Here is a 12,398-nt window from a genome sequence, read left to right on the forward strand (position 1 = left end):
GCCCTCTTGTCCTATTGCTTGTTCCTTGGGAGAAGAGAGAGACCCCCCATAACAACATACAGCAGGGGGGATCCACAACCTCCCTTGGCCCTTGGTTCTTCTCTAAGCTAAAACAAAATCAACAAACCCAAGTCCCTCCTCCTCCTCCCTTCCCTTCATTTTTCATCCCACCTCAGGAAACACAACATAGCTGAATGCTTTTTATTACATCTAAAGATTTCTACAGAAACAGGTAACATTCAATAGGTAAACCATTTGTTGTCTGTTGGGGTGGGGTTATTTTGTCATTGTTGGGGGGGGGAGGGAGGGGAGGAGGGGAGAGAGGAGGTTGTGTGGTGGGGTTTTTTTTTCTTTTCTTTCCTTTTTTTCTTCCCTCCCCCCCCCCCCCCCCCCCCCAATGCATATAATAAATATTTTTCACTTGGTACTTTTATACAAACTGAACATGGGTCTGCTATACATCTTTAAAAAGCCATTTACTGGTTTTGGCATGCCGTATGGGAACTAAGAGAAGGTTTTAAGGCAATGAATGACAGCTTTAAAGTTCATGGAATTAATGGTCATTTTAATATTCTGCTTATATACATTTGTCTTTTTTTTTTTGTCCTTTTTTTTCTGTTTTGGATTTTTTTTGTTGGGTTTTTTGTTGTTTTTTTTTAATCCCTTTGTTAATTAAAACAATTAACAGCAGCACTTTTCGGGGACCACCAGCAATTTTTCCCTTGTTAGAAATCTAAGCTCTCTTTGTTAAAAACAAACCAAACCAAACCAAACCAAAGTTATAAAAAGAAACAAAAAAAGTTCTAGGGACAACCCAAAATCTTTTCTATTGCAAATGTGCTTAAAAAAATATGTTCAACTGCCATGAAGAATTTGTTTCCAGAATGTTCTCCTCACAGTCCTTAGCTCTGCCTTGGGAGGCAAGTCCAAGAGAGTCCAAAGAATATCTATTGGTCATCTCCTCCTTGAAAGGCCTTTGGAATCCTTGCCCTGAGAGGAAGGGGCAGGCCTGGAGCTGCTGTTCCATCTATGTTAGGGAAGTGCTACGAGGTTTTAAATACATAAGCTCATAGATCTTCTAAAGGATGCCTTAAGGGTGATGCAAAGCCACTTCCACCCTGCTGCTCCAGTGCTCTGTCCTCCTACCCCTGTGTGTCGCTACACACACAGCACTACAGGCAGCATGGACACAACATGTGCGCACACTCTGCTCCTCTGGTGGAGGAGCCGGAGGACAAGGGACCACAGTGTAAGGATTACAGGAGCAGATGGAGCAGTACCACTTCTACTGCAACTCTGAGAACGTGCCAACTAAAGGAGATTTGAGTTTTGGAGTGACATTTGCAGGGAACTCGTTGAGAACTCAGACTGAGACTTCTACCAAGCAATGTTTACTGTGGTCAGAGGCACAGAGAATCGTCAGCTCTAAAGAACACCCGAGCGTGAAAACAGGAATACTCACAAAGCATATGGGATCAAACACCACCACAAAGGAGGCCTCCAGAACATTTCTGTCCCTTCTTTGCAGAGCAATGAGGTTAAACAAAAAAACCCAAACCCCCAAGGACAGCGGTGAATTGCGCAGCCTTCCTCCCCTTCAGGGTAACTGGTGAGAAAATGGAAGACGTCATCAGCTGACTTCACTTTCCAAAAGCTAGGAGAGGCAATAGAAGTTGCCGGGTTGGGTGTTACCAGACACTGGCCAGATGTCAGTTTCTATGTGAATTCAACAAGATTTTAATACCATTGTCAGAAGTGACACAAATGAGGCTCTCGAAGGTCATCTTGAACAACACAGTCAATGGAAAAACGTTGCCACAGTCGTTGATAAAACAGCCACCACAAGCTCTCCCAGACTTCTCTGGGGTGTCTCAGAAGCTTCCCAGTTACACTGATGGGCAGCTGGACTCCAGATTTACAAAGGGTAGTCCAGTTACACTGATGGGCAGCTGGACTCCAGGTTGACAAAGGGTAGTAGTAGTAGTAGTAGTACAGCAAAGGGTATGCTCTGAAGTTACCAGGTTAGTATTCATGACTAAAAACGTCCGAGATATATTTCCTAGTGTAGGTTTAATCACTTCCAAAATCAGACTGAGTTTAAAAAATAAGTATTTCCCATTTTCTATCCTTTTTTTTTTTTTTTTTTTTCTTTTTTTTTTCCTTTTTTTTTTTTTTTTTTTTAACTGACATTTAATAAATTATAAAATTGGTGTATGGTGAAATATATATATATATATATATATCAGCCAGATATGTATGAAATACACATGCATGGGGGGGGGGGGTGAGGGAGGAGGAGAGAGAGGGGAAGAGGGAAAAAAAAAGAAAACAAACAAACAAACAAAAAACCCAAACCAAAACAGAAAACAAACAAACAAAAAAAAAAACAAACCCAAAAACCCCAAAACTATTTAACTCACTTTTTGAACTCACACACACGGATCTATAAATACATATATACACACACATATACATATAAACACAAAAACAGTTGTTTTGTCAAAATTCAAGTCAACTATTTAGTGGCAGAGGGATGCTGTAAAAACACTAAAAAACAATTTTTGATGCCACGTAATGTGAACCTCTCAAAGAACCATACAACTGATCATACAGCAATACCTAATGCTACTTGGATTAAAGGTTGATATAATTTTTTTTTGTTGTTGTTTGGTTTTTTTCCTCTTTTTTTTTCTCTTTTTTTTTTTTCCTCCTTTTTTACACTTTTTTTTTTTTTTTAATATAAATCAAAGCAAGATCTGGAGACAACTTCATAGGCAAAAGGTGGCCCTCGTCAATGCTCAAAGCGACTTAGCTGCAATCGAGACGGTCTTGGACGTGAAAAAAAATTCAGACAAGGATCTGTTAATTTTAGTATTCCTTAACTCTCTTTCCTGATAAACTTCTTACCTGCACTTTCAACCAGTTACAAAAATATTTTTCACACCAGAGGAAATATTTACTCTCTCTGACATGGACTTTGGGACACAAGAGAATCACTTCCTTCCCTCCCCGCCCCCCCCTTTTATTTTTCTCTTAAAGAATCTCCTGAAAAACTGCATTCCAGCTATTTACACACTGCAAGAAAAGAACAGATCAGCCCAAATGACTCATCAGCTCTTCAAAAAAAAAACCCAAAACAACCAAGAACCAAAAAATATTTTCCTATGTCATGCACAACCTCAATATAAACAGAGAAAAAGAAACCAGGAAGTCAGTATGGCTCAAAGTTCAACAGAAGTGTACTGAATCCAAAACATTAAGCAGGGAAATCAAACTCATTCCAAGGCCAAAAAAGAAGAAACTGAATGTTGAGTCCTACTGCCCTAAGAGTAGGTAGCAACAGGGTTGAGTACAAGGGGCTACGTGGTGGGGGCTCGGTGATGGGGTTGGTTTTTGGTTTTCAGAGACTCACACTGAACATCTACTATTGATTCGGATGACTCTGAAGTCAGAAGACAACGTACCAAGGCTGTTATCAGCTGCACAAACCATGCAAGAGCGTGTTGGTGTTTGGATTCTCTCCCTTGGTTTAGCTGCTGACAAGTTCACTTGGAAGGGTGAACTTCAAGCAGAAACTGAAGCAGGTATTTGATCTACTATTGCAAGTAGGTTTTCTTCAGACAGAAGAAGACAGGCCTGGATTCAACAGGCTGTTTATACACGCGTGGCTAACTCGAAAGCACAAGCACTTCCACAGGTTGAAAGCTGACACATGCTGAATACTTCTGCTGATTAGGATCTCAAGTTACTTCAAAAGGATTTTACAGTAAGTTCTTCAAAACAAAGCCCTACACTCCAATGTGGCGATGCTGTTCTTTGGGGCTGAGGGCTAGAAAACTTCTCTGTCTTGTCCCACATAAGCACAGCTGAGTGATTCCTCAGCCTGAGATTCGATTGAGTCTGGCCCTTCAGGATAATTGGTGTGCTAATGAGCTTGTGCCACATGCTTGAGTAAAGCATGGAATGGGGAAAAAAAAAGAAAAAACCCCACATTGTCTGAAGAGAGGGTCACAGAGACCCAGAAATGGCCAAAGAAACCCTGAAAAAGCCAAACCCACTCCTGCAAGGCTCTGTCCTGCAAACAGAGGGGGTGCTGTGAACACTCTGAGTGGGGTTTATTCTCTTTTAAGCACTAAACATGGGATGAGGGAGTCAGATTCCACCACTAAAGGTTTTAAATGCCTCCAAGAGGAGACAAACCCCTCATAAGTTTGAACTTTAAAAAGTTCAGCTCCTTTCCTGTTTATGTTACTGTGAAGGGAAAAAAAAAAATATGCCACTTGTGTCCAAACTGGAGGGGGTGGGGAGAGGCGGGGGGGGGGGGGTGGGTGAGGGGAGAGGAAACCAAAAGTAACTCACATGACAAATGCACAGGTGTAAAATCTTCAGCATCCATAAAAACAAACTGAAGCTCCTTGTTTTGTTTTTTTTTCTTAATTTTTTTCTTTGTTTTGTGACTTTTTTTTTCTTGTTTTTTTACCAGTGAGGCCATCTTAGGTTTATATACAAAAGTAAAACTGAAAATATACTTTTGTTCTCTGTACACATAATTTTTTTTCCCTAAAAAAGGAAAAAAAAAAACAAAAAAAAAAACAAACCAAGACGACAACAACAACAACAACCAAAAAAAATAAAACCAAACGAAAGAAAAAAATTCAGCTTGTCTATCTTTTCTAACATAAAGTAAAACCAAGCACAAAGATTTCCTCCTGATGAGTTCGTTTGCTTCAAGGGGAAAAAAAAAAAAAAAAAAAAAAGGAAAAAAAAAAAAAAGGGGGAAAAACCCAACAAAAAAAATCACCAAATCAGTCCAAGGAAATAATGTCTGGTATGATACCAAAGATAGACGCCGTGTCCGTGCTGCTCCTACTTGCAACTGGATGACCATGATTCTCTCGCAGGCTGTTGGAGGAAACAAGACTGCTGTTACTGCCACTATTGCTACCATTTGTGGCTGGCAGAGAACTGCTTCCTCCTGCATTTAGCTGATCGAGAAACATCTGAGATGAAGTGTATGGGAAAAAACGAGAGTGTAAAAGTTCTTGATCATCTGAGGCGGAAACTGCCGCGGCTGCAGCGGCAAGAAGGGAGGTGTTGTAATGCTGGGGGGGGAAAAACAACATTTGCAAGTTACATTTCAGACACCAGAGTTTTGATTCAGTGCAAAAAAAAAATGAAAACTGAAATTAAAGGAGAAGGTATTTGTAAGCTAAAGCTCTGACAGCTTCTGTTTTTGCCACCAGCTTGTCCATTCAACCTTACTGTAAGGTTAAGTGGACCGATGCAGTCAACTTTTACCTCTGCAGCCCCCTGATCTCTGAAGCCAAAAGAAATTGGAAATACTAATATTAGTGACAGCAAAAAGTACCACAAAACACCCAAACCAGTGAGAAATAGTAAGAAACAGCACTTTTTTACCTCTTCCCAGAAATTTCTTGGTTGGAAAAAGTTCCCCCTAAAATTCAATGGAACATTTTGTCATCCCTCTCCCCTGCTCAGATAAGCAACCGAAGCTGGGGAAACTACGTGTCAATAACCACTGCTGGTGGAGGAAAGTAAGACTTCTGTGGAAAGCAAATCCAGAACCAGCAGGCTTAGTTCCATCAGGTGGCAGTAAGGGCTGTCCTGAGCTAGACTCTGCTGGGGAGCCCCTGAAAAGACAACTACTTCATCTCTCCAGGATCAGATTTTAAACATAAGCTCTCTGCAGGATAATTTTGTTCTTGATGGTTCTTTCTGCTGTGATGAAACACACATGCAAGCTAGTCCTTGCTCCCCAATATTTATGTGTTGGTATTATGCCACAGGAGCACAGCAGAAGACTTCCATGCTATTTGTTTCAGAATAATTCTTCTTTTTGTGTTTTACTGAACAGGCAGAGAGCTTTTTTGAACCCAAATTCTACAGAGCAGGCTTTAGTCTTAACTAAGAAACAAAAGCTTCCTTCTACAATTAGTGCAACTCTCTTCTTTGAGACTGCACAACACACATGAACAGACAAAGGACAAGAGAGCCATCACAGCCCCCTTTCGTTTCTTGGAGTTACAAAAGGAAAAGTGCTCAAGTGGGAGGTGTTGTCAACCCAGATTCCTTTTGAGAACGACCTGCCTAGATCCCAAAACTTTCAACAGGTTGCCTAGAGAAACTCTGTCCCTGGAAACACTCCAGGTCAGGTTGTTTAGGGCTCTGAGCAACCTGCTCCAGTTGCAGATGTCTCTGTTGACTGCACGGGGGCTTGGACTAGGTGATCTTTAAAGGTCTCTTCCCACTAAACCATTTGTGTAAAGGACTGTCAAGAGTCCCAGTGGTGGGGCCCAGCCCTGTTAGATGTCCCAAGTCAGACCTTAGGACTGAAAAGCTAAGGAGGTGGCTGGTGAACCTTCAGCCACAACCAAGGGTCACTCCACAGTGGCTGCCTGCACCTAACCCTTGGAAATTTCAATGTTTACCATTTGTTATGTCCTGTCCTACACCCATATTTAAACAATGCCTCTGTTTGGTCACAGTTTCTATGTGTAGAGAAGAAAGCTGCAGCCTGCCTGCATTTACACCTCCATCGTACACCTGCTGCTTCCTTGCCTAAACAGCCACACCAGCAAGTCCTCAGAAAAGAGTATCTGCCATATGACTTGATTTTCCTTGACTTACCTGATTGTCTCCTGACAGGAAAGGGAAGAAATCTAAACCTGTGAAAAGGCAAAGAAAAAAAATTAAACTTCTCAAAAGAAAAGAAACAGTTCTCAATTTCCTCACTATTTACTTTGAAATAAACCCAGTGCAACACTGATGACACTTCACAATCTCTTCACTGCTGGAGCTTGCAAAACATCCATCTTTAAAAAACTTACAAGATCAATGGAAATTTTCCTCTTTCTTCACACTATCTCATCCTCTGTGGATGCAAAATACCATTTTGCACTACTGCACTGTCAAATAACAGTGGGTTTAAATCCTTTTCTGGTTCCTGAGCACGCTGCCCAGAGAGGTTATGGAGTCTCCCTTTTCTGGAGACTTTCAAAACATGATTGTGTTCCTGTGTGACCTGCCCTAGGTGATCCTGCTTTGGCAAAGGAGCTGGACTCGATGATCTCTGGAGGTCCCTTCCAACCCCTACTATTCTGTGATTCTATGAGCAGTGCTGGGAGATAACTTTACTTAGACCAACTAGCAGTCAGAAGCTTACCTTGCAAGTCATAAGGCATAGGTGTCATATGGAATGGATGCCTGTAGTCTTGGATAAGTGATGTATTGATGTAGCTGGTGTCAACAGCAGGAAGGCTGGGTGTTCTCGACACAGGAGATGCTTGATGGGGTAGACTTAAAATGCTGGAAGAAACAAAGGCTTGTTATAAGAGTAAAAAGTAGCCTTTAAGGCTCTAAGAACTGCACTGGAAGGTTTCTAAGGGCAGCAAAGTTGGTGAAGTGCCAACAGAAAAATTCTTATGAGAAGTTGAGGGAACTGAGATTGTTTAGTCTGGAGAACAAGACACTGAGGAGAGACCTCATTGCTCTCTACAGCTTCCTGAAAGGAGGTGGTAGTGAGGTGGTGGCTGGTCTCTTCTCCCTGGTGTCAGGTGATAGCATGAGAGGAAATGACCTGAAACGGCTCCAGGGGAGGTTTAGGTTGGAGATTAGAAATAATTTCTTTCCTGCAAGAGTGGCTGGGCATTGGAACAGGCTGCCCAGGGAGGTGGACGAGTCACCATCCCTGGAGGTGTTCAAGATGCATGTGCATAGGGCTCTCTGGGACATGGTCTAATGGCCATGGTGGTGTTAGGATGAAGGTTGGATTCGGTGACCTTAGAAGTACCTTCCAACCCAAATACGGTTCTAGTTCTGCCCCATGCAGGGTTTACCTATTTTTACATTTAACACAAAGTCATCCTCTCAATACACATTAATAACTTTGTGATGGATGTGCAACAGCTCCTCTACTAGAGTCCAAAGCATCACAATGCAGCAGCAGTCCTGTAGGGACTGAAAGGTGTAAGGGCATCATGCAACGAGCACCACATGTTCCCCAAGCTTTCTTCTCACAATGACATTTTATCAGAGAAGTTAATTCAGTCCAAGACATTTGAACTTTAACAAAACTGAAAGCAAAGGAAAGTTCAGCCTTGAACAACAGAACCTGAAGACTCTCTCTACAAACAGTATTGGGATCTCTGCTATAAAAATGATACAACTACTCCTAAAGCAGGACAAGACAATACTATAGGTACCCTGGATCTGCAAAAAGCTTACAAATCTGTCTAACAACACAGTATTTATACTCTACAAGGTAATTAGCAATGGAACACAAGCTAAAAGGGTCTTGAGGAGTTTCAGTTGGTCTTAAAGTGATCACAGTTACATTACTGGAGTTGTAGTCACTTCAAAAACAGGATCTCTCGGGTTCAGCCTCAGCTTTCATGCCCACATGTTTATGTAAACACGGTGCTATTAACAGCCTGGGTGTGATCAGGTTATTCTGGCACTCTTGATTACTCTGCTACTGGCAGTAAGCACCAGCCAAACCCACACACTCCCATACCACACCCATGTTTCTCCTTGCACTCTCCTTCTCACTCCTCGTGCTGTGTTTATATTTCTCTATGTAAGTAAAACATTTCCAGATTTCCAAAAGACAAACACAAACACAACTGAAAAACTCTGTTGTTCTACACACTTTAGTCAAAGTTGTAGGGCACATCTTCTCCAGCCTTGTGACCTGAGATCAAATCTACTTGCTATAAGCTACTAAATCAGGATATAAGCCACATGCAGACTTTTCTAGATAATGTTTCTTTTCAAGTGTGCTACTTCTCCCCACCATGAGTGTATTCTCTCTGCATTGGCCTGTGTATGTCTTCTTACCCTTTATTATTTAATGGTGATGCTGGAGATATGGAAGGACAGCTTCTCTTTGCAGATGGTTCTTCCTCCTCTTCATCTGATGAGCTGTCAATGGTTAAATCAATCACTTCCACTTTCTTGTTTTTATTTGACTGTTGGTGAGATGACACCTGATGTTCCAAGGAAGAGCTTATGCATCCTGTAAAAAGTAAGTCAGCATTATAACCTGTAGCTTACAACAACACTACAATCACCATAACTTCACAGCTGCATTATAACCTGTAGCTTACAACAACACTACAATCACCATAACTTCACAGCTGCATTATAACCTGTAGCTTACAACAACACTACAATCACCATAACTTCACAGCTTATTACACACCTTCACAAAGCTTACAGCTTAGAATAAAACACAACAAAACTCCATAATGGCAACTGAAAAAGAGCCATCAGCCCCAAACGAGGCTAACAGGGACATTTTAACAAGAGTTTGTACTGATAGGAAAAGGATTGAAGCTTCAGGAAGGGAGATTTAGACAGGTGATCAGAAACTCTTTCCAGTGATGGTTGCCCAGAGAGGCTGTGGATGCCCTCTGCCTGGAGCTGTTCAAGGCCAGGCTGGACAAGGCCTTCAGCAACCAGATCTAGTGGAAGGTGCCCAGGGCATGGAGGTTGGAACTGGATGATCTTTAAGGTTCCTTCCAACTCAAACCATTCTATGAAACTATGACTCTCTTCAGTGGTGCCTAGTGACAGGACAAGGGGCAATAGGCACAAAATGTGACCCAGGAGGCTCCATTAGAACATGAAAAGAAACTACTTTGGTGTATGGGTGCTGGAGCCCTGGAGCAGGCTGCCCTGAGAGATCTCTGGAGAGATTCCAAACCTGCCTGGACATTGTCACCCTCGGCAACTTGCTGTGACTTACTTTAGTAGGACAGCTGGACTGGATGAACTCCAGAGGTTCTTTCCAACCTCTTCCATGCTGGGATTTGGGGGATTCTATGATAACTCAGGTAATTTTTCTCACAAACAATCATTTAAAGCTACAGATGTTCAAGCAAAACCAAACCTTTTTAAGTTAGAGGAACATCACTACTGAACAGTTTGGCAGTGTGACACTCAGTCCACCCACTCCAAGCCAAAACTCACCATCAACCCCGTTGTAAGATGCAGTCACTTCCTGCACTTCCTTCTTCGATCTCATGGGAGCCCATGACCCATCCTCCTTAAACTGAATTTCATCACAATCTGTACAATACTTCAGGATTTCCATGAACAACCTGGCAATTGATAACATTGAATATCAGTCTTCAGGGCTTAATCCCTTTTTTTCCCTTCACTACCTTCATTAGTCAGTGTAAGTCTGAATCAGGGTATTTTTTTAAGTTGAAAGCTTTCCTTGCTCTACCCTTCCCTCATCTGTTCCTTTGATAAAAGGGAATCTGTGAAAAATTTAAAATATCTAAAATAAATATCTGCACATTCACTTAAAACATAAGTAGAATCCTGCAGAGCTCATGAAATCTCCATTTCCCAAAATAAAGGAAGAATGTGAGCTAGCACTAAAAAAACCCCACCAAAACTAAAATCTCCTTCTTATCCATATTTATCTTTGACAATATTTATGTGAGGCAATTCTTGTCTTAAAGGAGCCCATATAACTGAATATTTAAGCACAAATATGTCCTGAAACTTCTTTACAAGCAAAAAAACTTCCTAAGAAAAGCTGAGCATGGGAATCTAAACTTACAGCCTCTCCTCCTAGCTGTGCCTCCTAAACCTTTTAGGATCCTGGCACCACATCACTCCCAGTGGGAATTCCAGCTTTTGACCAAGACTATTCATGTGGTTCTGTGTAGGAAAGAGCTTTGCTTTAATTATTGAGAAAGTTCACTCTTTCCCAGAATGAAACAATTGCTAGAAATAACTTTCTTTGGGATGCTATAACTGTTTCACCTAATCTACAACATCCGCACCTGGCAACACAAGAAGAAACAAGGAAAAGGTGTTGGTTTAATTAAGACTCCTCTTAATCTTCACTCTTGCAGGCTGAAACCTAGAACAAGAAACCCCAGTTCTTTGACCCAGAGCAGCAGATGTGGAAACCAAGGGGTCCAGCTTTCCAAAACAGCCTTTGTGCACCCTGAACACCTCCTGAAGAGGCTTTTGTAAGGTCTTAGAGGTGATCCTAAGCAACCTTATGGCCAGGGAGGTGTTGGGTAGAAAGCTGGACTTGATGATCTTGGAGGTCTTTCCCACCCTTCAAGTTCTGTGCTTCACTGACAGGTCACCAAAATGAAGCAGATACTCACTAAAAAAATCACTCAGTCATTTGTGAGGTGGTTTTCTGGGCTTCTGTTTGATTCAGAAATTTTAGTTCCTTGGGTGGTTCATTTGTTTATTTGGACATTTTGTTTGTTTGCTGAGTAAAACATTCTGAGAGCATTCTTAGAAGACTTGATTTGTTTCCTACTTTTTTATCACACTTTGGAAAGATTCCTACAGAAAGAATTAAAATGTAAGCCTGGGAATACATATTTGGCATTTTTTAATGGGAACCAACACCAAATTCATTTATTTTTTGGATGTTTTGCAGGTAGGCAGAACCAGGGAATCGATTCCTGTCACTTTCTACATACACCAGCTCCCCAAAGAACTCCAGAGGCATTTGGATGATGGGCAATATTTATTTGCTCCAACGTGATTGTCTGCTATCAACTATGTCAGGGTTGTGCAGCTGCTCTATTGAAAGATAGGACAACAGGGGCTGCTCTCACCTAAGGATCCAGCACTATGGAATACTGAAGAAGAGAAAAAAAGCAAGAAAACACAACCATTTTAGAAAGGATAGCTCAAAAATTTACCTAGGACTGAAGGAATCCTTTCTATTATTAACTTTAGCAGTGTGATGACCACAGTTCTAAATACTGGATGAAAAGGTACCTGGGTAACTGATGACCACAGTTCTTCTAAATACTAGATGAAGAGGTATCTGGTTAGTAACTCCTCACTAACTGCAGGAAAACTAAATGACATTGTAATTGCAAAGAGGTCACAGCCAGAAAGCAAAGATTTCAGAGCACTCTCTTCTTTGCAACACCAGAACAGTAAGCAGAATGTGGAAGGTGCATCTTTGTTGATTGCAGTTTGACTTACCCATCAATAATGAGATGTTCATAGGGAGCCTTCTTATCACAGACTGGGCAAACCCAGGTTGGTTTCTTCTCATTCATTTGAATATATAGAGTGGCATCAAAACACTGCAGGTGTGAACAAGTCAGGGCCCTGCATGGTATAGTTAGCCTCATTTTGCCAAGCTTTAAGGGAAGGAAGAAAAAAATACAAGATTACAACATCTCGGTATGAAATTAACAAACAGAGGGTTTTTTTTTTTGTCCAAAAAAAGACAGAAACAGGGTAAATTTTACTCCAAGAACAACCCTCACAAATGCATGTTTTGATTAAAACACATTCTACATAGACTGCTTCCTCCTTCCTGTAGGCTTGATTATTGTGTAGAAGTTACTAAAAATCACATTCTTAGCTACATTTGATCA

General features: G+C 41.3%; 1 protein-coding gene across 12 annotated transcripts in view; it reads right to left on the bottom strand.

The window, feature by feature from the left end:
- Positions 1-378: 378 nt before the first annotated feature.
- The window catches only part of PIAS1 (protein inhibitor of activated STAT 1), a 113,043-nt gene continuing 101,023 nt past the window's right edge, over positions 379-12,398 (bottom strand). For 9 of the 12 annotated variants that reach the window (XM_064157881.1, XM_064157883.1, XM_064157884.1 and 6 more), the window contains 7 exons: positions 11,998-12,158; positions 9,991-10,121; positions 8,857-9,034; positions 7,184-7,326; positions 6,649-6,686; positions 5,419-5,455; positions 379-4,902 (listed from right to left, as the gene is read on the bottom strand). In XM_064157881.1, the coding sequence (XP_064013951.1) occupies positions 4,244-4,902; positions 5,419-5,455; positions 6,649-6,686; positions 7,184-7,326; positions 8,857-9,034; positions 9,991-10,121; positions 11,998-12,158 (1,347 nt within the window). In that variant the 3' untranslated portion in view covers positions 379-4,243. Of the gene's footprint in view, positions 5,103-5,418; positions 5,456-6,648; positions 6,687-7,183; positions 7,327-8,856; positions 9,035-9,990; positions 10,122-11,997; positions 12,159-12,398 lie in introns of all 12 variants that reach the window. The other 3 variants (XM_064157890.1, XM_064157889.1, XM_064157891.1) reach the window with 3 other exon arrangements.

The sequence above is a fragment of the Pogoniulus pusillus genome, chromosome 17, assembly GCF_015220805.1.
Source record: "Pogoniulus pusillus isolate bPogPus1 chromosome 17, bPogPus1.pri, whole genome shotgun sequence".
In the NCBI taxonomy this organism is placed as follows: domain Eukaryota; kingdom Metazoa; phylum Chordata; class Aves; order Piciformes; family Lybiidae; genus Pogoniulus; species Pogoniulus pusillus.